We start from the raw sequence: 23,197 nt of genomic DNA on the forward strand, positions 1-23,197 counted from the left end.
CGCTGAAGCCGACATATTTATTTATCAAGCAGCAAGGGAAAAAGGGTGATGTGAAGCATTTAAACTTCTTTAGACAAACCAGTTGAATATATTTACTGCTGCTCTTGAGGCCTGCTATGTGGCAGCATAGACACAAAGAGGTAAAAATAAATAAAAGCACTGTGAAAATGAATAGCATCATTTATAAGCTGCTGCTCTGAGTCTTCCAGGTGGGAGTAACAATTAAAAGTTTTGCTCTTGATACTCTTTTAGGGTAGAGCCAAATCTTGAGACCAAGGTCCCCAGCAAGCAGACAGCAACACTTCTTCCAGGCTGTGCAACGCATCAGCTCTTGGTTCACGGGGTGCCTCTGGCATGGCTTGCTGCAGGATTTTATGTGGTAGCAACAGTTACAAACCAAGCCTGTGCTTCCACTGTCACGAGCAACCACCTCCTCCTCACCAAGTAAGCATTCCAAGAACAGTTCGATTATTCTTCTCGCATTCTTCTTTCTGTAGCCTCCAATTTTCTTTCTTGAGAAGTTCATTTTCAGATCTGAAGCACTGAAACTGGTCAGCTCGCTGGGTTATAACCGTCGTGGCTGCCTCCTGCCTTCTTCCAGCCCGTGTTGAGCTTAGCCTTGGAGATCGTTCTCTGACCCTGAGCCTGGAGTGCTCAAGTTTGTGAATCTGACTCTAAACAGTGCTGACAAACTCAAAGCTTGTGATCCGGAAGAGGTGCAGCGCCTCAGACAGGGACAGCTGCCGCAGGCACACCTCCGAGGGCAGCGGCAAGCGGAGGCCAAGAGCACCAGCCCCTGTGGGCTCCGGCTGCCAGAGCTGCCACTGCCCTGGGGGAGAGCGAAGGAGGTGAGGGGACGGCCGCGCGTGTCGAGATGTCATGCCGTGGCTCTGATGAGCGCCTTGTCTTCAACCACGAATTCATTTCTTTCTTTTATAAAAATACTCATCTATTTGTTCTTCCTCATAGAAATAATAGGATTTTAAGGAGAATGGCCTACCTTCTTGCTTTCAGTGTAATCTTTTAGCAGTTTGTTCCCCAAACTAAATATTATACTTAAAAAAAACAATCCAAAAACTCACTCATCCAATGCACCTCTTAATAGTAGACTGGGGTGTTTGCTCGCACATTACACTAAATGGTAAACAGAAGCATCTTTTATAACCTTTTTGTAATACAATAGTTTTTAGCTCACTATGCTATTCCTCTTTCATGCCCCTTTTCTAAGATGCACATTATTACCCTTGATCATTCCAGAGAAATTTTTATTTTTGTCACCCTCTTCACTCTCCTTTGGCTTTGAGCAGGACTTAAACTGTTCTCTAAGTGACAGGTTACCACTAACTACTGTTACAAAATATTTCTGTTCTACTTAAGGACTGCAGAATTGGACACAGCTTTTAAAATGTGTTTTGTCCTACTACCAGTAATCTTTCTACTTATTTACATGGCTCCTACTGTCACACTATCCAAATGCTAACAGCGTTCTTTGAAAGAAGGCAGTGGGAAGGAAAGCATTCTTAGCCACTCTGCAGAAGAACAGGTGCAGAGAGATTTAGGTCCTGGTGCAAAATAACATGTAGGCTCCAATTCCTACTACTGTCACGGATGTCAGTGACAAGCCAGAAGTCTAACGTCTTTCCTTTAATTTGGACTTCAGTGATTTCAAGGTGAAGGAAAATTATGGTCCAGTTGAGAACAGAATGTATGTATCTGTGTAGATAAATAGCTATCTTGTATCACCTAATACCATAACCCCAGGTGTGACTGTTTCTTTCCAATAAAGCCACTGCAGTCACTAAAAATGGTCTTTTCCTAAATAGCTTCTCCAGCTCAGCTGCCTGGTTCATGAGCCCTCGCAACTCCAAAGCTGATGAAATCTATGCACACAGTCATAACTTCTTTTGCTCAAAGAGTGCTGCAATAGTCAGGAGAACGGGCTAGGTCACAGGCGTCAGGCAAAGGAATACCATTTCTAAACTGTGAAAATAGCTCTTGTGGTAAAAACGCTTCTTTCCCATGTCACTTTGTAAACAATAAGTAAATACACAAAATAAAAATTCTAAGCTATTAGAGCAATGGTGACAAAGTAATGCTTTTAATGCTCTTTTTAAAAACACTTTTGAAAGTATTTATTTGAAATATCTAAAAGGCTTAACTGATTTCAGTTTTTATAGTCATAGTATTCTAACCACTTCTACATTAAAAAAATAAAAGTTAAGGCATTTCCTAAATTTCTGAATATCAGACAAAAAAATTACGAACAGTTTCATGCTGAAGACAAGTATCCACTAAGAGGTATATAATCAAGATTGAACTGTACTTGTATTCTTAATTCATTAGTGGAACTGTAAGGCCCTCTTCTGGATTATAAATTACTGCATGGGCAAAGTGCATGGAAATGACAGAGCCAACCAACACTACGAAAAAATAAACATCTTAAAGATATTTTCTTCATACTATTACCAATTTCATTTTCTGGTTTTCACATGTATCTGTCTGCCTCAGTTACTATAATTTAGTAACTTCAGAACACCTTCAACTTCTTAGCAGATTCTTAACAACAAAGCATTTCTTATGCTAATATTCACAAGAGTGGACAGTCTAAAGAGTTGTGCAGTGTTTCTCCACAACTTTGTATGAAGACGCTGTGCAGCCAAGTGATACTTGCTTACGCTTATTAGCCATAAGCATACACAGACACGTGATTCTGCATATATACATGTATAGGCAGGTACCTGACTTTCAGAAGTTACATTTGAAAATTTGGCTTATGCTAGAGGAGGTGTTTAAAAAAAAAAAAAAAAAAAAAAGAACCTTACAATGGTCTTATCGCAAATCTTCAAGGACTGTACATTTCCTTAAATGCCTTTTGATTAAATATACACACAAGGAGTGTGAAGGTCTTACAAATGTAACGTTCCAAGTGATTTACCTGGATTTGCCTAAGCAAACGTTTACTACTGAAAAGCGAGATGCTGCTCTACAGACAGAAGGAAAGAAAATATTCTAGAATGCGCTGTACAGAAAGGCGTCATTTTAATGCATCCATCTGGCTGTAAACAAGTAAACTTGAACCATAAATTTTCCTCTTTCTAAAAACAGCCACTTATTCTTCTGCTTGGTCATGTACGATAACAAGAAATCACATACATAGAAACACTGGAACAGGTAGTATCCTATTAGTAAAAACTCTGTGCAGATCATTAGACACAGTTTAATTGGACTGCACATTTTAAAAAAGGAGGACTCTGAAGAAACCTTCACATATCATTTTTTGGTACATTTCTGTCTCCTATCAGTGTAGGGCTAACTACGATGGTCCTTTTTCCGTACTTTTGATTTTGGTGCTGCCAAAAAGAAACAGAAAGGGAGAAAAAACATCAGAAGTGAGTTACAGTAATACCAGTGCCAGCATTCTTTCAAATTAGTTCGGATGCAAATGGATCCATTAATGTCGGACCTACCATTGGGATTTTCTTGTCTGTAGAAAGCTTTTAACAGTTCCACTGCTTCTTTGGCACGATAGCCAGAAATGCACTGTTCAAATTAGAATGATGTTCATGAGCACAACTGAGAATAACACATTCTATGCTTCACAATAATGCCTTAAGTACAGAATAATTGTAAACAACTGTACTGTCTATTCCACTAATTTAACATGGACCTTTAACTATTTGGGAGTCAGAAAATCTTTTCAGGTTGAATACCTAATACATTTGAAAAACAGTATATTGACGTTTAGTATAATTTCCCTAATAACAAAGTTAGGCAAAACAAACTTTCTTAGTAACTTACATAAAATTTTTATGCAATCTCTGATTTCTTTCTTATTCATGTGTTTCCAACTTACTTCATATACTCTTCAAGCACTTGGAAAGGTAAGGAGATATCACCTAGGTATTTGTAGATATGATTCCTACCAGAAAACATCCATCCACACACCTATTCTTTATTCCTAACAGTCACTCTCAGACCTTTTTGGTCCTTCCAAATTATTTTTCCAGGCCATGAACATTAATGACAAAGTGTTTATATGTCACTAACACTAAATTAATCTCCACCCACACTAGAAAATAATGTATTTCATCTATACATCCCACTACAGTTGCCTGCAGAAACAAAGGAAGGATTTCTAGTAGCAAGAATCTTCCCCTTCCTTTCTTCTGAACATATAGAAAAATTAAATACCATGTGCCTATTAGCAAATGAACACTCTTCCAGTACTGACTATCCAAATTAATTCAGATGTTAGTTTCACAAACTCCCTGACAGAAAGATGCTTAACAGCTTACACTGGACTGCCAAACAGTATCATCTTGCTGACTGAAATTCTTTCTGAACCTTGAGCCTTTAGTGCTTATTTACAATGCTGAAATAGATTACTTGGTTTTTTACACTTATTAAATCATATATGTTGAATGTGGAAAAGAACTCTAAGAACCCTAATCAGTATCCTTGTATAAAGGCAGGATCATCTACAACTATGTAATGTAATAAATGCTACAAATACCCTCTATCTATATGCATGTATAGGTATATAGGTATACTAGTATAATGCTGTAAAACATCTAGATTTATGTATACTATACCTCCACTGAATGCTTATCCAGCTTTTCTTAAATGACAAAGATGCCTCATTCTCCCCAGACACTGTTCCAGTCCTTCAGTATGCTTACTGTTCAGAAAGTTTCCCAATATCTAAACTAAATCTCCTCTGCTACTTTTGCAGTCCATATTTATTTTGGGATTTGAACTATATGAAGTAGGTCTAAGCTAATGCATTTTACCTCATATATTGAAAGACTGTGAGAAAAAATACAATCATTTCCAGTGGCTCAGCTAAAACCCAGTAACTTAGTAAGTTGCTGTTACTTGATCTTTATTGATAATGTGTTTGTACATTTTGCAGTTTAATTTTTCCCTCATCTCTTCCTGCAGCATACACTTACTGTTCTAAGTATTACACATCTTTTAGATATATTTATTCCTTACCTTGTTCCACAACTATAATTCTTTCCTTTGCTCTTTGATACATCCTTTTAAATATGTTAAGACTGTTGTCAGGCTTTTTCTCAATTTTCTTTAATTTAAGGGCTTAATTTTTTTTACATTATTTTATTGTAAAGTCAAATTTACTTGACTTCTGATCATCTTTCAACTGAGTTCTCTTAAACTGATGCATAACATTCTCAAAGCAAGGTAACAAAGCTAGGCACAGTACCCTAGCTGAAAAACAAGAGAAAACGTTTTATAGCTTACTTCAAATGGTTCTCCTGTGTCTACCATATCATCAGACGAGATGCTCAAAACTGAGCCACAGCCTCCAAATCGCTCATTTCGACAGCCATATACGACCCGTGGAATTTATGTGAATAAGTTAAGGTATTAACTTAAAGTGAAAAGCAAGCAGGAAGTAAAGTAGCCTGATTTAAGTAGTCATTAAATGTCACTAAAACATGCTTGTACTTTTCAAACTAAATTAGCTTGCACTACAATTCCTCCCTCATAAAATCAGAACTTACTTCTGAGTAATATAAGATGCATTGGTGAAGATGCACATCCAGCCTTCCTCAGAAAAGGAGAAGCACGAATCCCAAAGCAGAGGCATACAAAGCCATGGGTTACCGATTGTTACAACATTTGGAACTGAACACTGAACTGAGATCAGCTCATTTTACATAATCAGGTATCTCTAAAATGTATTTTTACATCCCTACGGTAAATCTTTGTTTGTCATAATTGCGCCTTTACTCTCTCATGCCCAAGTCTTTCGCTATTTACCATGCACTAAATGGAGGTGGGTGCAGCCTCTCAAACCGTAAGAGGGTACCCCCGTTGGCTTTGCCTGACAGCGTCAGGCCCTTCTCTGTGGGCTCACTGCCCAAAGAGCAACATCTTGACATCTGGTTTCCCAGCATGAATAAGCATGAAAGGATACTCATCAAGCGCACGGCAGCTGCACACATGATACAAGGCTCTACAGTTACGTACAATATCGAGTGTGCAAACACTTCTGTATAATCTCTGTTGTGTTGCTTGCACCAGTCAAGGACCTGATCGATTGCGACCATTTCTGCATGTCGAGTAGCCTAGGAGATAAAAATAAACATTTTTTTAAAGTTTGCATTGATTCACGCCTTTAAGCTTCTCACTTGTACAGATACAAACGAAATAAAATGCAGCGTCATAAAATTATTCTTTAAAGTCAAAGGTACAATGGCCTGATATCTAATTTATTAATAATGCAATTATTTTCACTTCTGTTAAAGAAGTAATGTAATGCTTTCTTGAGAAGTCTCCTTTTAGTACACCTTTCTGCTGGTTCAAGTTGCAGAAGAAATTCCACAGTGATAGGTATGGCACAAAAACCTGAACAGAAAAGAAGTGCTGACTTTAATTGCAGAGAGACAAAAACAATCCGTAATGTCCCACTATCACTCTGGAATGTCTGCAGCAGTGTGTTTTGCCAATCAAATGTCACAGCAAAAATATCACAAAGTACTAGCTATGAAAGGACTCTCTGGTTACAAAGCCTGATGCTTATTTGAGTTACAGCTGCTAGTATTTTCCTTCTTTTCAATCCATGCTGAAAAAAGGATGGGTTTGACACAGGCATTAGACTAAGACTTCATCAATCCAAACTATACTTCTACCTCTGCTACATATGTCTTTGTGTGACTTTAGGTAACTTCCTCTCAATACATGAACTTGGGTTAATGTTTTAGCACTCTGAAGATGTGAGATGCTCTGTGAGATGCTCTGTGAGATGCTCTACATGGCACAGGACTCATGTATAAAAAAAGTCAGTGGTAAGTTTAATACTGTTTGAAAATGTTTTAAAACTCCTAGAGATCTATGTTGCCTATGCTGACATTAGCAAATAGTGCAGTGCAAGAGGAGCGTATCTGTAGAGCACAACAGTGCTGAGGACTCAACACCAATTTGGGGGAGTTCACACTGGCCTAGCTCCAGTTTAGTCCCATGGACAGTATATTCCCAGCAGCAGCTGGGGTCCATTAGGTACGCTCCCTGAGTGCATCTTTTCAGTATAGTTTCATCTGAAAGGAAGACCGTCTGCCATCTCCGAGACACAAACCAAAGCATGGTAAGCATGTTGCCATGAAGGTTCCCTACCTGAATAAATGAGATCACAACAGCTGAAGTCTCAGTGCACACACCTGATGGAGACACAAAGCACAAGGCCCTCCAGCAGAATGGTGCCTCAGAACTACTACAGCTACCATAACTCAAAAGTGCAAGTTGTGGCTATTCTAGTTTTGTGCCCCTCAGATCAGGAGAGACATGAACACCATATTGGCTTTTTGACTCCTGAACACAAACTGAAAGCATATAAGCACTAAACCATCATTACCAGAGGAAAACATGCCTCTAACCTATGACACTGCTCTATACTGAGCACACTGAGCAGCTTTTACGCCTCTGCTGAGCTTGGGAGTACAAGTTCAGAAAAGCCATGCAGCTGCTGCAAGTCATACTGGCTTCTGCAGTAACAGGAGACAGCTACACAAGAGAGATTACACTAATACAGAATATTACTAGATCCCAGTGCATCCACATCTTAAGTAATACATAGTGGCTTGATCATCTCACCTCATGAAGACATGGGAACACCAGGACAAATTCACCACAGGGTGAGAAAGGATTATCCAAGTTACAGAACAGTCTCCATACAGAGACTAACTAGACTACGGCTCCTAATTCACCAGATACAGTCATTAGTTTTCCAAGTCAAGATGACTATGGTAGAGGTTTATTAAAAAAAAAAAAAAAAATCAAGAAAAATGTGGAAAAGCAAACACTAAATAGTGATTTATTACTTCTCATAACAAGCGGGTACCCAATGAAATTAGCAGGCAGCAGATTTAAAACAAACAAAAGGAAGTACTCTTTCACAAAGCACATAATTGAATTGTGGAACTCATTGCCACAGGATGCTATGGAAGCCAAAACCATAAATGAGTTCAAAAAAGGTTTAGACAAATTCATGGAGGATATGTGCACAGACAGCTATCAGAAACAGCGATCCAGATACAGTCTTGCGCTCTGGCAGTCCCTAAGCTATTCACTTACAGAAGTGGAAAGGAAATGCAAGGGGAAGGTTTACACTACTCTCTCCTTGTTTCTCGAGCTCCTTCCTTAAGCATCTGCTAAAGGTCCCTCTTAAAGACAAGACATGGGGGAAAAACTGACCTTCTGGCTCTATCTTAAGATTTTATTTTGTATTGTGCTATGACTAGATGGTCTTTTTTATTGACTTGCTGTGTGTAAAATAACATACAAAAAAAATGTTTTTCATTTTGAGTCACTGACTCAATTCATAAGCTTCTATAAGCCCCTACTGTTTTTAACTTGCCCAATCTTATATGTTATTTTAAAGCCAAGAAAACAAAAGTAGGTGAGAGTAGCAATGGAAAAAGAGAATTTTTAGAGAATGACAAATGATGTTTCAAGGAGAAATTATTTGCAGCTGATGTCAGTGGGGAAAAGGCCTTGACAAAGCCTTACAATAGTGCCCCAAACTGTGGCAAATGTTTCACAGACAAATAAAGAGACCATCACTGCTCTGAAAAGCTTACCTTGATAATTCTTGTCTAAGATTTAGAACTGAAAGTGGGGAAAAGCTCAAAGTTCTATATTATCTTGTGGCTTCATTAGTAATTTAAGCATGCAAACAATACTTAATTTTCAGCTATCACATGCAAATGATTGTATCACACATGGGAATAAAGATGCCAAAGGAAAAAAAAAAGTTGTTAAGGGTCACATATGTTATAAGGATGAAAATTTTCAGGTTGGTATGAGGCAAGACTGTGAGCAAGCAAGCACGGGAGCTGCCAGAGGGAACACAGTACTGGCACAAGCTTGTGAATGTATCACCAGGCTGCTGAAAACTAATGTCTTACACAGACATTTGCTGCCCAGTGAATACAAGAAACGACATGCCTAACTATTTTGAAATGCTGATGCCACAACCGTGCTCCCAAAAAAATAAAACAAACACAGCTGTGTATAAAGTCCCTTCATCCAGTACCAATGCTGTCCAGAAGAATGGGATGACGATCAATAATTTTGCAAGTAACTTCCATAGAGTAAGCTGCAATGTCTCCGACGTTAACGTGTTCTGCTATGGACGTGCACGGCAGAAACAAAGTATGCAGAGTGACAGGAGACAGACTGAAAAAAAAGTGAGAGCTTTCAGAAACTAATTTTTTTGCCAAAATGAGCAGTTTAGGAACAGAACGAAAGAGAGCATAAAGATACTACCTGCTTCTAACTCCTAACAGTTAGATCAGAGGATGCAGGGACTTACTTAAGGAGAAGACTGAATTTATTTCACACAAAGCCTAGTGGCAAATTGATTCCCAAGCAAGGGCAGAATTGTAGAGAAGGCCTGCAGATCTAACTGGATAAGCGATCATTTTTTAAAAGTGGGAAGAAAGTTTTCAAAGAGTGAAAAAATTCAATATATTATAAAGCTACATTTTTCAGGTCAGAAAGCAAATGCTAAGGGAAGAATTGCAAAACGTCAACCTTGCAAAACAAATTACATACAAAGTAAAAATGTCTTGAGATAAAATATGTGAAAAAGGAGTTAGAACTATTATAGTTGAGATGAGGCTCAAATATAATCATAGTGCTACTCCAAAACAAAATTAACATTTTGCCTTTTCAATAAAAATTATGTGGAGAATGTGGTCAAAAGGCAGAATAAGAGTATGAAAGCAGAAATTACAGTGTATGACATACAGAATCAGGATGTTAAAATGACAAAATTGCCTAGGGCAAGAGGGATGAGAGGCAAAAACCCCAAGCTGATAGATCACCTCCATCAGAAAAATACTAAGGGACTTGTGTATGAGGCTGCCAATCTCATAGCAATGCTTTTCAGACATCAAGAGAGAGGATCACATGACTGAAACCTGTCAGAGGAAACAGAGTCACTGTAACAAAAAACAGGAAGGATGTACAATCCTGACATCTACCGATCCAGGATAGTCTCAACAGCAAAACAGGCAACACAACAAATTTTGAAGGTAATATTATAAGGACTAGTCTATAAAAGGAAAATGAAACAAAATACAATGTGGATTTACATAACATAGTTGACACTAAACTAATCTAGTAACTTTCTTTGGTGTTTCTCTTGCCTAGAAAAAACATTTGTCAATCTCATCTCTCTGGACTTCTACAACGCATCTGGCACTGTGCAACACAACATGTGAAATTATTGCCAGCCTGGGGAAAGCACCATAGCACAAAAAATGTAAGATGAGCAAGCAAAGAAGAAAAGTTGCATTGAAAGGGGAAATATTTGTCCAGGGGGAACTAATTAGCAAAGATGCTTAAAGATCATTTTGCTTAAATGTTTTCAGTTGTGACATTGGTATTAAGTGGAGAAACACCTACAGAAAACAGCTAACAATGTGATGAAGGACATCATCAGAAGAGACAGGATCAGAGTGTCACTCAAGAGGTGGATGGCCTTATAGATGGGAGTAAAAAAAAAAAAAAAAACAAAAAAACACACAACAAATGAAGAATAACAAAACAGCATAAAAGACCAAGGAAGCTCCAGAAAAGATGGGTGGACTTACTTCCAGGGAGAATGGGAAGAATTATTGTTATCAAACAAGGCACAAGAGAAAGTCCATGCAGCATAAAGTATACGATTCTGGTTAAGTGAATTTAAGAAAGATGAATCAAAGCTGGATGTACAGAAGAATTATTACAATGAGCACAGAAAGAAAGCCTATCTTCTGTGAGGAGATTAAACAGTTGGCTTGGGGAAAACAGGGAAAACAAAAGCCAAAAGGGAAAAATGTAAAATAAAGGGTGATGCTGGCATAAGAGCAGAGAGCTAGAAATGGACCACAAAAAGTTTAAAATGGGAAATCAGATATTTCCTAGCCATCTGAGGAGTGATGTTCTGGAGAAGTCCTCCAATGAGAGCTGGGAAATTACTTTTAAAATGGACCTTGACAAATTTATGGTGTCTGCTGGAATTGCCTCAATGGTTCAAGAGTGGTTTGGTTTTTTTTACAGCCAGGATCATTCCTAAATAATGTTGGAAATCATTAGGAAAAAACTAAAAACAGTTTCCTGCGCATTCACGTTTCCCAGCAAGTGCCTCTTTCAAGCTCACATTTTCTTTTAGGCTATATGGAACAATTAAGTATCTGATACAAAATTTAGAATCACTGAGTACCCAGCATTTCCAATCACTATAATATAAGAATTTATGAAAATTAAGCCACAGAAGATTTGAAACTTGAGCTAAACAGAAATGGAAAAAAAAGATTTGGCTTTTAAAGATATTAACAGTTGACTGTTTCCAAAACGCAGCCACATTTTCTACATCAGGCTACTTGAGTTTAAGCACATACCTTCAAACAACCCTGATGTTAACACCAAAAAAGTCCGAAAGTTTCCCTAATATTTTTAAATTGATTCTGATTTTGTTATCACTCTCATCAGTTATGTTCTGCCTATTTATTAACACGTTATTTTTACGCAACATTAATATCTCTGGCACAATTTTCCTAAGAAGTGTCTACTTCCCTGCAGTGTTTACACTGATTTAACTTGAAACACCTAGCTTCTCCTTCATCTGGCTTTCTTAAGTTGTATTAGAATTATCTTAATACATTATGGGTTGTCCTACAGCGCAAATTAGTATAATGATTCATCTTTACTGTTACATTTTTGAGCTTAAAAGACTCATTTTCACCTTTTATTATATTTTCATGTTTAGACATCTAATACAAATTACAGCCAAATTCTGCAATCAGATTTATTTTTACAAAACTTCCAGTTGCACAAAATCCCTGTGGGCTTTAACGGGTCTCACAGCATGTGTAAGATCTAATTTGATCGCTAAAATTGCAAGCATCAGGTCTAAAATTTACAGGTAATATTTTTTAGAAAGAACAATTTTGTCAAAGTGAGAATTTTTGTAAACCAGATGTGAGATTTTGTTGCCCTACATATTCTGTAACTCTACACAACTTCCTGACAACTTGTCTTCCCTATGCCCCTTCCAAAATGAGACTATTATTTATTTATTCCTTTATTCGTACGGCAGTTTTCCTAGAAAAAGCAACAGAACTGGATTTCCAATTTATATTTCATTGCTCTTCACATAACCTTATCACATAACACGAAAGTGCTAGTTTGCTAACAACGCAAACTGTTTCTGGTGTGTCCACGGTGAGAACTTCACCGGAAAGGCTGCACTCGTCGCTCTTTTCTCACTCTTAACCCCCAGGTGACTTTAAATGCCTCCAGGGAGCACGTCTGAAACCCGAGCACCCTTCAGGGACGACAGCCTCCAGTTTACACCATGACTTTACTATCTGCCTCGCTTCGCTTTCTGTTCCGTTCCCCGTCACCCCTGGCACCCGCTTCCTTTCTCACCGCAGCCGGATGAAGCCGCCCGTACCCCAGCCCCCTCCCCCCCGCCCCGGGGCTGAGACAGCCGGACCGCGCCCCGACACACGCCGGTACCGCCGCAGCCGGGGGGACCCCTCTCCCCAACTCACGTTCTTCGTCTCGTTGACCTCGTTCCTGCCCCTCCCTATGACCTCGCCGTTGTACACCAGGAGGCAACCGACGGGAACCTCCCCTTTCTCCAGCGCCTCTTTAGCCTACGGGACAGACAGACAAACGCGAAAAACAGGACAACGTTACCTGTCGGAGGCACGAGCCAGGCTTTAACGAACCCCGTTCTCCCGCCCCCTCGGCGTTGCCGTGAGGGAGGCCCCGGCCCCCCCGCCCCGGGGCTTCCCGCTCCCCTCAGGCCTCGCTCCGAGGCTTGCCCCCGCGGGAGAACAGAGTCCGGCTGCCCGCACCCCTCACGGCCGGGGGAGTAGCGGTAGGCAGGAGCACCCCCTCTACCCGCACTGACCACGTCGAGAGCCTGATCCATCCAGGCCACCGCCTCCTCCTCCTCCATGGCCGGCACCGGCGGAGCGCGGGCGGTGTTTCCGGGAGGCCGGGCGGCGAGGCACCGCGGGCGGGGCCGCTACTACCGCCCCTTCCGCCGACGCGAGGAGGCGAGGGGCGGCTGGGTCGGGCGCGCAGGATGCTTCGGTCCCTCTGGAGTTTCCTCAAGCGGCACAAGAAGAAATGTCTCGTCCTCGGCACCTTCCTCGGTGGTGAGTACCTGACAGCCGGGCTGAGGGGGGCGGCGGCGGCGATGATAGGGTTCTGTGCGGAGCCGGCCTCGGGGTTGTGGGGCCTCGCTGCTGAAGTGCTCCCGGTTCCCGCTGGGGAGGCCCCCTCAGAGCCAGTGCTCGGCCACTGAGCCCGACGAGCCCCCGGTGGTCAGGCGAGTTCCCGGCTGGCAGGAAAGCTTGTCCGCCCCTGGGCGAGCCCGGTGCCGGCCGCTGGTGTGACCGGCCCGGCAGTGCCGCGGGCCCGGCTGGCCTCGTCCCTGCACCGCCGTCGCTGTGGGCAGTGGGCTGTTGCGCAGGGAGCTCCGCGGTGGTGTGGAGCAGTCCTTCGTCTTGCTGGTGATACCAAAACGCACCCACCGACCGCCTTTGGGAGAGCTCAGGTCGCAGGAGGATTTTTCTTACACGCAGGAAAATCTCCATGTCTTCCCGTAAGTCCCGAAACACAGGGATTCAAATTGCCTGGGGGTTCTTTACGGCGGGTGTTTATGTTGGTTTGAAACAACGTTTAACCATGCAAAGTGTGGGTGACGTTGGTGTTATTTTTAGGATAGAGACTTTAAAAAGTTACATGTGCGTAGAGGTGAATTGTCACATATAAACCAACTGCAGGCACAAAACTTAACTGGAGAGGAGGATTTACGTTAATTATTCAAGCCATTCTTTCTCCCTTAAGGCTCTTGTAGGGTGGTTATGGTCTGGTAGGCTCCTCCTTTCCTTGGAGTTACTATAGGGTTATTTTTAGTTGGAATTGGATTTGAAAGAACACCTTGGATCTATCTCTGTGTTTATTAATAAAGTGCAGCTGGAGATTAGATACTTCTCAAAAGGTACAGCCATGTCTTTGCATGTTTATATCTTATGCAAGTGACACAGAATTAAGTATTACAGATTTGCTAAGGAAAGTTTGTATTTGTTTATACCTACTGGAACTTGCCTGAACAGTTAAATTTTCTGAGGGCAACAGGGGTTTTGCAGTACATTTTGCCTTGTATTCAGGTGAGGTCTTTCATGAAGGTGAATTGTATATACTTCTGACTTGCCTTGGTGGTCGTGTCCTCTGCATCCTTTCTGCATGAATTCCTTCTGTGTTTTTCCAAAGAATACCAATTAATACATGTTGATAGGTTAGATGATGGTTACTGAAGTACTTGTCAGACCACTTGTCCAGTTCCCCCCCTCACCTGCAGGTTTTCTGACTCTGTAAGTACAGCAGAACGTAATGTTTACCAGTTTCTGAGCCACCATACTTACAGCCCACCATGTTAAGTAAACAGATTTACTTTAATATACCAGGCTGTAACCTGCAAGCTGTTCCCTCTCCCTTTCAGCTGTCTTTGTGGGAGTGGTGGGCGGACAAATGGGAATAGTAACAACATCAGTTGTCCCAATTTCAGCTAGTAAATATGGATCAATGTCCAAGTGGGAAAGCAGATATTGGGGAGCTTGTGGCTTTTGGTAGTCCTCATAGCCTGAAATTCTAAATTCATCATGTATAAACAGCCCTCTGCCAGCCTGCAAACCATGCTAATGTCACTGAATTTGCAGCTTTTTCCTTGTGATTGGTGCTGTTTATGTAGACTTCAGCATCACTTTTGTTAAAATGATACTGACTGGATGAAGTACACTTTAAAAAAAAAAATCATGGACTAAACCAAAGTAACTTAAAGTATGACCAATCCAAAAAAACCCAAGATGCTTCTCTTCTAAGAAGCACTAACTTCTGACTGAAAATACTGAACTATGCTGTCATTGCCTGCAGTGTGGATCAAGTACCTGTTTTCTCAGGCTGTGTTGTATTTGAGACTCTGTAGTAAATCGGGGCATCCGCAAGCAGGAGAACATCATTTGCTGCCACCAGCTGCAGCTTGCACTGTGGTATTTTAGGGCAGCGTGGGAGATGGAGGGGTTTACTGCAGAGTGCTGCGCTACAGTTGTTCAGCAGCTGAATTGTGAGTGCTTTGGCCATCTACATCTCAGTTATGGATCAAACCTTAAAATAACTGCGGGAGCTATGGTAATGTCACCACCAGTGAATCAGAACTCTTGGGATCCACAACGGACTCTCCTCCAAAAAATACTGCCTAATGTTGAAAGGTAGAATGCAACTTCACATCACTGCTTTTACCTGAAGACAGAACGTTTGGAAGTGGCTGAATGATTTAAGATAAGCATCCAAATCTGCTGATTTAATACCCCATCTCTCTGGGGTTTGTTGGGGTTTGTTTTGTAGGTTTTTTTAAAAAAGAGTTGTAGGTGCATTTTCTGGGAAGGAGGATGCAACAGGAAAAGTGGGACATCACAGGGTTTAATGATTTTAAGTCTTTAACTGTCACATGGTCAGAGATGAATGTGAATATTTAATGATTCATTAGACAGTACAGAAGAATGTCTACATTATTGCTAATACATGTTGTATCAGTGTTGCATTACTGAAGAATTATTGCACCGTAATCTGAATTGGTTGGTAGTCTTTCCTCTGTTTACTGAGATGGATTCTTTATGTGCTATCAGTGGCTGTCATGCTTAGTGTAATTTCTGACAATCCCAACACTGCGACAGGTTTTTCTGCTTCTGAAGATACAAAATTCATAAGAGCACAAACTGAGGGAACAGCAACTGAAATAGGTGTAATTTTCCCGTAACCATAGAGCGGGGTTGAGAAGACCTCAGCTTAGCAAAGACTCTGTACAAATTCTTCACAAGTCTGTTCTTTTAGCAATATAAAGTAAATTGCATACTAAAAAGACTTACATTTCTTCAAGCAAGCAAAATCTAGTGCTCTGGGATCAAACTCACTAGAAATATGTAAATAGAGAGAGAGCTAGTATGACAGAGCTGCAAGGATGTGTTATATTCACTTGTTCTTATTGCATATGTAGATTTACCTTAAAGCGGTTTCTGTCTCGGTGCTCAGTGTTCAAGGGAGATTTTAATGGATATTACAAAATTATTCACTGTTGAAATTCTCTCATTGCAGTAGAAGAGCAAGTTCAGGGTGTGTCTGCAACATATGGTTCTGATTTTAGTGGTGAATTAATTATTGCTCAATTTAATCTGTTGCAAACTTCGGCTTGCAGGAAGAGCATGTCTGTTCAGAAACCTGTCTGCTTAGCAAAAAAGTTGTCTTGGTTTGTGAGTGAATGCAGATGCATTAAATAGGTTTTGGTGGGACTCGGTGGTGCCAAGAGAGTAAGGCTTTAGTGCCTTCTTATTTAAACCATATTTAAACCACTTATTTTCAGCCATAATGGGACAATTGTACATCAGTTGATGCACAGCTTGCTTGTACATAAGGACAAACCACAACTTATGGAGCCATCAATGTTCTGGAAGGGTGCAGGCTTCTGTGTGTCAGCACAATTTCTACATAATGAAATTCTTAAAACTGAAAATTTTCTCTTTTTTTTTTTTTTTTTTTTTTCCTGGAGGAAGTATGGCAGTGAGGGTAAAGGTTACATAGGGTTGTAAAGAGGTTTCTTGAAAACTTGATGCTTCCTAGTTACCTATCCCACCCTTCTGCTCATGTCTCCATTCCACCTGTGAAGAAAGGAAAGGGCTGAGGGAGAGGTAAGCCATAATTTATGTGATGTTGGAAACATCCTACCTGTTTGAGGTTGCTGGCATGAATATGTTAGAGCCTGCAGATTTTGTAAGCTACTTCCATTACTTGCATTTAGATGGGAAGAGACTATACAATGCTACAGCTGAAGAGGGCTACAGAGACAAATTAGAGCATATTTATCTCAATTCACTGTTAACAGATGAATCAAAGTGTTGCTTCCACAGGATATGGGTATTGTAGACCTTGGGTGCTCCCGGTGTTGTAGGGCAGTGTTGTGGATTAATCCCGACATGATGTCATATGGTATGGAGTATCCTTTTGGTTGTTGGGGTCAGCTGTCCCAGCTGTGTCCCCTCCCAACTTCTTGAGCACCCCCAGCCTACTCACTGGCAGGGTGGTGTGAGAAGCAGAAAAGGCCTTGATGCTGTGTAAGCTCAGCAGTAACTAAAACATCCCTGTGTTACTGACACTGCTTTGGTCATGAATCCAAAACATAGCCCTGTACTAGCTACTATGAAGACAATTAACTCTGTCCCACCCAAAACCAGCATTGACAGCCAATACAAATGTAAATACATTTCACTTTGTAGGTCAATTTTAAAGAAGTATGAATTGTAGTTCAAGATCTTTACTGAGGTTGCTGTACCTGAAGGTTCTGGCATCAGCTGGTGTAGTCCTAGTTTGTACCACTCATCTGTTTCTGAACCCTCTGTGAATCAGAAGTGTTGGGACTGTAGTTGTTTGTATAGTTCTCATTTTCATGAAGGCAGAAAAAGGTTTACAGAGAAATTATCTTTTGGGCAGTCTCATTACCGCTGAATTTTCTTAATTCCTGTTTTGTATGGAACATATGGGAAAGATTCAGTATGAAATTTCATCAATACAACAGTTTAGGAATTAGAAATGAATAAAATGTTGCTGCTGTTGCTTTTTGCAGACCTCTGATCCCATACTGAGAGGTAAAATTGAGTTATATTAGCTATTGTAAAAAGTTGGTGTTCACTTTGCTTGTTTACAACAACAGGGATTTTTAAAACATCAGTTTAGTTTCTTACAGGTATGTGAGCTGACTTGATGTGGCAGTTCTTGGGATGTGGCTTTCTCTGGTCCTGCTTCTAACTCCAAGTGACAGTGTTTTCATGTGATGCTTTCAGCTTGGACTACTTAGAAGTCCATGTTATTTGCAAGTCTTCTGAATCAATGTAGATACACAAGGTAGTTCTAAAGTAGAATGTGAACACACATGCAGACTCACTCCCAGGCTGGCAGTTCCTTGAAATGTCCCATAAGCTGGAGGCTTGCAAAGGCTCTGATGCTGCGTTCAAGCACAAGTGACTAGCGGGCAGAAATTCATTGTCACAAAGCTAACGATGACAACAAGCTGTGCAGTTAATAACAGAGGCAGCCTGCTGCTGACATCCAGACTTTGTTGTTGTTTGTTGGTTTTGCTTAAGTTTTGTGGGTGGTGTGACTTTTACCTTGGTTAACTTCTAATGCATTGCATTCCCGAAGATGATACCGGAGTAAGTAACATCTGTTGGTGATGGGTCAAAGTTATGGCTTAGTTCAGGGGAGTGGGGGAGAAATGGACTAGTAGTAGCTAGTGTTGCATCATTTTAGACAAGTGGGGTTTTTTTGGAAACTCCTTGTTAAACCTGGATGACTGCTAATGCTACTTTGGACCCTCACAGGCACAGTAGTTCTTAGTACAGAGTAATCACACAGCTTTAATAATCAAGTATTAAGCAATTAGCTGTCTCAATCTTAATTATAAAGGTGCTGCTCCAGCATATCACTCAAGGGCATGTGCATGATTCTTCTTGAATTGTTTGCAGGTCTGTCTGTGTATGTTCAGGAAGAGCCTTTTTTTTATACTTAGGACTTTTCTGCCACAAAACCTGGAGCTAAAGGATTTATTGGGGGGGATGACACAGGACTAAACAAAAGTAGTCATTTGTACAAATGGCTATGTGTGAATATAATGTGAAAAATGTGGTGGGATAAAATTATTTTTAAAATCTTATGTTCAAAAATTATTTGCTAATACTAAAAAAAATGCTGCTGTTTCGGTATGTTAGCTGCAAAAAAAAAAAAAAAAAAAAATCAGTACCCTGACAGTCGTGCTCTAAATACATATTCTTGGCAGAAATTGATATTTTTTTTTGAGAAAAATAATCTGATTGTTATCTATGATGTCTCATTTTGGTTAAGTTTACAGAGGTAAAAATGCATGTTATGTATATTAAACCATAATATTAAAGTTTGCATTTAATGGGGTGAATCTTCCACATGGCAAATGCTTGGTCTGCCTAAAGGCTGAAGCAAGAGAGAGTGACTTCCCTGTTTTTATGTTATGAGGCTTTTGAGAAATAAATGGATTGTGGTTGTTCCAAACTGGCCTGGGTTGTCGTTGCCTATTAGGAAACATAATGCCGATACGAATAGTTGGATTTTTTTGCAATCATAAATATTCGGGCACAAAGTTGACAAGCCTTTTGAAATAATGATGATAGTTTGGAGAATATATTGAAAGGTTTTAATGACCTAAAAAATGTAGTTGAACTCAATATCTTGAGGAGTTTGGTTGTTGGGGGTTTTGGTGGATCTGGCTTATAAAAATAGTTTTAAACTTTCAGCATTCAGCAACTGTTAAATGCCTCATTCATTCAGATATTAACTTTGAAATGTGAAAATTGAACTTTGAACAAAACTTTGTAGCTCTGAGTATGACTTTGGAAAAGTGCTTGGTTGGAAAAAAAAAAAAAAAGACATGATACTCAGATTTCTTCTTCGTACCATTATTGACTTGACAGAGTTAGAGCTGATACTCTGTAGAGGAGTTTCAGTACTTGGGGGTTCCTCCCTAGTGGACAGAAGATGATGACGTTATACAGTAGTCTTTTCTGCTTGGGTTTGTTCCTGTCTTACCTCCCGCACATACTCCAGTTCTTTCATGAGAGAACATGGAAGAGCTTGTCATGCACCTAAATAGGTAACTGCTGCTACCAGTGAGTACAGGAGGCAGCAAATGAACTTGATACACAGGAGTTGTTAGGAGAAACCCTAGGTGGAGAGGGAGAAATTCAGGCAAAGCAGCTTGCAGTGGGCAAAGGTGCTGAGGGTAAGTGTAGAAGATGTAGTGGTATCTTGAGGAATGGCTTAGAAAGGGGGATGGAGATGAGGAAAGATGAGAAGAGGGCTGTGGGCAGCCTGGAGAGATCTCTGAACCCCTGGTAGCGTGGGAACTTTCAAAGTGATGTATGTTGGGAGAGGAGGTCACGTAGAACAAAGTTTTTTGGTGGGTCTTTGTGGAAATGCAGATTCATAGTGAGGGTGATGAGGGACGATCACATCCTCAGGGGCAGAATATTGGGGCTGGAGAGCAGGAACCAGGCATTCTGAGAAATAAGAGGGCCACAGTCAAGCGCCAGTGAAGCTAAGGTTCTTCCTATGGACAAGTTTCAGGACTGAACGAAGAAACTGTTGGTCTGTAACATTTTTCTCTTATGTGATATTTTTTTAAAGACTTGAGTCTTAGCTCTAACTTCTGCTAAATTTAGAAAGATATCTTTTAAAATAATTAAATTTTCATCCATCCCCAGACCCGTGCATTTTAGTTTCTTTATTCTTTGTTTTTGTTACCTTACATTTTTTCTCTTCCCAATATTTGCTTCAATCTTTTCAGTACTAGTTGTTCACATTGCAGTAGTACCAAAAATGCCTTCTTTGAAAGGCAAGATATCCCTTCTTAGGAAAGTTTCGTATACTGATTCAAGTCATTAATTAATTTTGAAAACATTATTTCTGAGTATTGCTTTGTCAATCAGTGTTCAAATACTCACATATCCCTCTAAAACCACTATGCACCCTTACGGTTTAAAAGCAAAGAAGGACTAAAGGGGCCTTCCTCAGATTTTTAAAGCAGCTTGTAATATGAAAATCTCTCTGTAGGAGTCTATTTATTAGGAAAATATGGGCAGAAGAAAATCAGAGAAATCCAAGAACGAGAGGCGGCTGAATACATCGCCCAAGCACGAAGACAGTATCATTTTGAAAGTAATCAGAGGACGTGCAATATGACAGGTAAGATAAGAAAATAGTTACTGTTCTAGATAGGTGGTATTATTTGGGGATTTATAGTACATATTGACAGGATGGAAGAAGAGTAAGAAATGTAGGTGAATTCAAAATCTTATTTAAATCCTAGTGCATAAATTTTGAATAATAAAACCAAAATCTGAAGAACAGAGGATATAAGGGATTTCTAGAAGTCATCTTAAGCCTTGGTTTGAATATATCCATCTATAATGCATACAAATACACGTGCAGCTTACGATTTCTTGTCACTTAAAGACCCTTTGTGTATTGCCCTAAATTGCATGTGGTATTGAGGTGCAAAACAGCACCCACATTCAAACAATACTGAATTTACAGCAGATTATTTTATGCATTATAGCACGTTGTTAGTAAGCTACACAGACAGCTTGGTGGGTAATTTTTATTTACAAATAAGAAGCACGTCAGCCCATTAGTTCTGTACATTTTAGCAGTTAAAAGGGACTTGGCTAGCTGGGGAGCAAAAAGTGAAAGTGTTTATATTACAGCACTGGTCTTTGGATTTTTGGAGAGGAGATGGTAGGGGGGAGTTTAACAAAATCTTTGTCATTCTTGTAAATACAGGCCATTCAAAACTATTTCTATAAAACAAATTGGGTGGCATATTCTTCTCCTGTTGAAATTTGTAATGGCTTCTTGGGTGGCTGCAAGTGCTTTCTGGGCACTGTGTTTACCTTGACATGAAATATCCTGGTATTTCATTTCCATCTTTTTCCATTTTGTAGTGCTGTGATTGATTTTACTGCAAGGACTAAGTTTTTCTTTGCCCTTTGTTGCACAAAGTGTCTTCTGTCTGGCAGCATGCATTCTTGTCAAGATTTTTCATGTTTTGTTCTTAGTATTTATTATGTTCTGTGCATGCTTGTTTTTCCATTTCCTGTTCCCATTATATAACAGCAGATTGGATATTGAATATTCCAAAACTAAAGGATTTTTTCCCCACCAGCTTGCTTTTGCTTAAAACATACCTTTCTCTGGTTCTTGTTGGGGGGGAAAAAACCCAAACCTCAGATCTTTTTGTTCTTATTTGGAGAAATGCAACAGTGTAGATTTTCACCAGATTTTCTTCTGGGGAGTTGAAGGCACGTGTGTGCAGATATGCAGGATGTGAGTACACGTCTGCAGCTAGAGCCAGCAAAGACATGTAGCCATGTAAGGGCAGCGTTGTGCCCAAGCTCATAAAAGGCACGCAGGTGATTGCACTTCTGAGTACCCCCAGGGTTTCCTATTTTGTCTGTCCTCCTAGCTTTGCCTGTTGAGCAATGGGATTTACATTGTATAGCAGCTGTTGAGTGGAGGTAGGGATAGGTTTATGATAATTTCTTTTATATTGACAATTGTTTTTTCTGTTTCTTTTTTTCTTTTAATAACAGTGCTGTCAATGCTTCCAACATTGAAGGATGCCTTAATGCATCAATTAAATTCTGAGAGTCTCACATCTCTTCTTAAAAATAGGTAAGACACTTTTGTTAATTTTGTTAAAGGTCACTTGATTTGATCACAAGATAAGATTGGGGTGGGGTGTTTTTTCAAATCATATATTTATAAGGTAGAGAGCATGCAGGATTTTGGTTCTGTGTCCCATTGAGTCACTAGTTTTAAAGTATTTTGAAATCAACACATAAATATGTGTCATGTTAGATCTATTTTGATAGATGTGGCTGGGATTTTCCAAACATTACAAGAAATAGTTCTTTTAAGATGCTGCAATGAGAGCCATGCTTTTTGTTGAAGTGTTTATAAGATAGGTAGATAAAGTACTTACTGGATCTAGTCCTCTCTTAAACAGGACAGAGTAGCTTAGACTGAGTTGTTGATGTTGTGTTTGTAAAAATGTTTAGGTAATCTTATCAAGGTCGGACCTGAATAGTAGTGGAAAGATGAGGTTGCAAATGGATGTAAGCTATGAGAAGTAATTTTTTTTTCTTTTTAAAGTAGAACAAATAGGAGCATGTCTCATACATTAAGAGGAATGCTTCCCTGTCAGAAAGCACCTTTGGTTTCCTTGTAACTGCAGGAGCAAATAGCATATTTTTAAATATGTGAAGTGCATAATAGCATACCTTAAAAGTAGAGTAAGCTGCTTGGCATTTGGCATGGAGTAAAAGTGTTATGTAGGCAGTTAACACAGGGTTTCTGAGTCACTCTAGGCTGCCTTTCCACTTTACCTCCCACTAGCTTATTTATACAGCTATAACTTCAGCTGTCCAGCATTTAATAGATTGCCTATCCAGTCATTGTCTTTTTTCAGTCAAAAAACTCCCACAATGAGGCAACAGAATGTGATATTTAAAGTGGGAATTACAGCCTAAATGATGTT

The 23,197-nt window shown here is 39.9% G+C and overlaps 2 protein-coding genes across 2 annotated transcripts in view; one reads left to right on the plus strand and one right to left on the minus strand.

Annotated features, from left to right (window-relative positions):
- ADAT2 (adenosine deaminase tRNA specific 2) lies at positions 1–13,058 on the minus strand. Its single transcript, XM_054821649.1, has 6 exons — positions 12,929–13,058; positions 12,564–12,668; positions 5,942–6,092; positions 5,263–5,369; positions 3,468–3,540; positions 1–3,350 (listed from the first exon to the last, which is right to left on the minus strand). Exons 1-6 carry the CDS (start codon positions 12,974–12,976, stop codon positions 3,310–3,312), a joined length of 525 nt encoding a protein of 174 aa, XP_054677624.1. The 5' UTR covers positions 12,977–13,058; the 3' UTR covers positions 1–3,309.
- Positions 13,023–23,197, plus strand: part of PEX3 (peroxisomal biogenesis factor 3) — a 21,833-nt gene continuing 11,658 nt past the window's right edge. Inside the window, exons 1-3 of the mRNA XM_054821646.1 lie at positions 13,023–13,178; positions 20,713–20,844; positions 22,251–22,332. Of these exons, the coding sequence (XP_054677621.1) occupies positions 13,106–13,178; positions 20,713–20,844; positions 22,251–22,332 (287 nt within the window). The 5' untranslated portion in view covers positions 13,023–13,105. The remainder of the gene's footprint in view (positions 13,179–20,712; positions 20,845–22,250; positions 22,333–23,197) is intronic.

Source organism: Grus americana, chromosome 3, assembly GCF_028858705.1.
Source record: "Grus americana isolate bGruAme1 chromosome 3, bGruAme1.mat, whole genome shotgun sequence".
Taxonomy (NCBI): Eukaryota; Metazoa; Chordata; class Aves; order Gruiformes; family Gruidae; genus Grus; species Grus americana.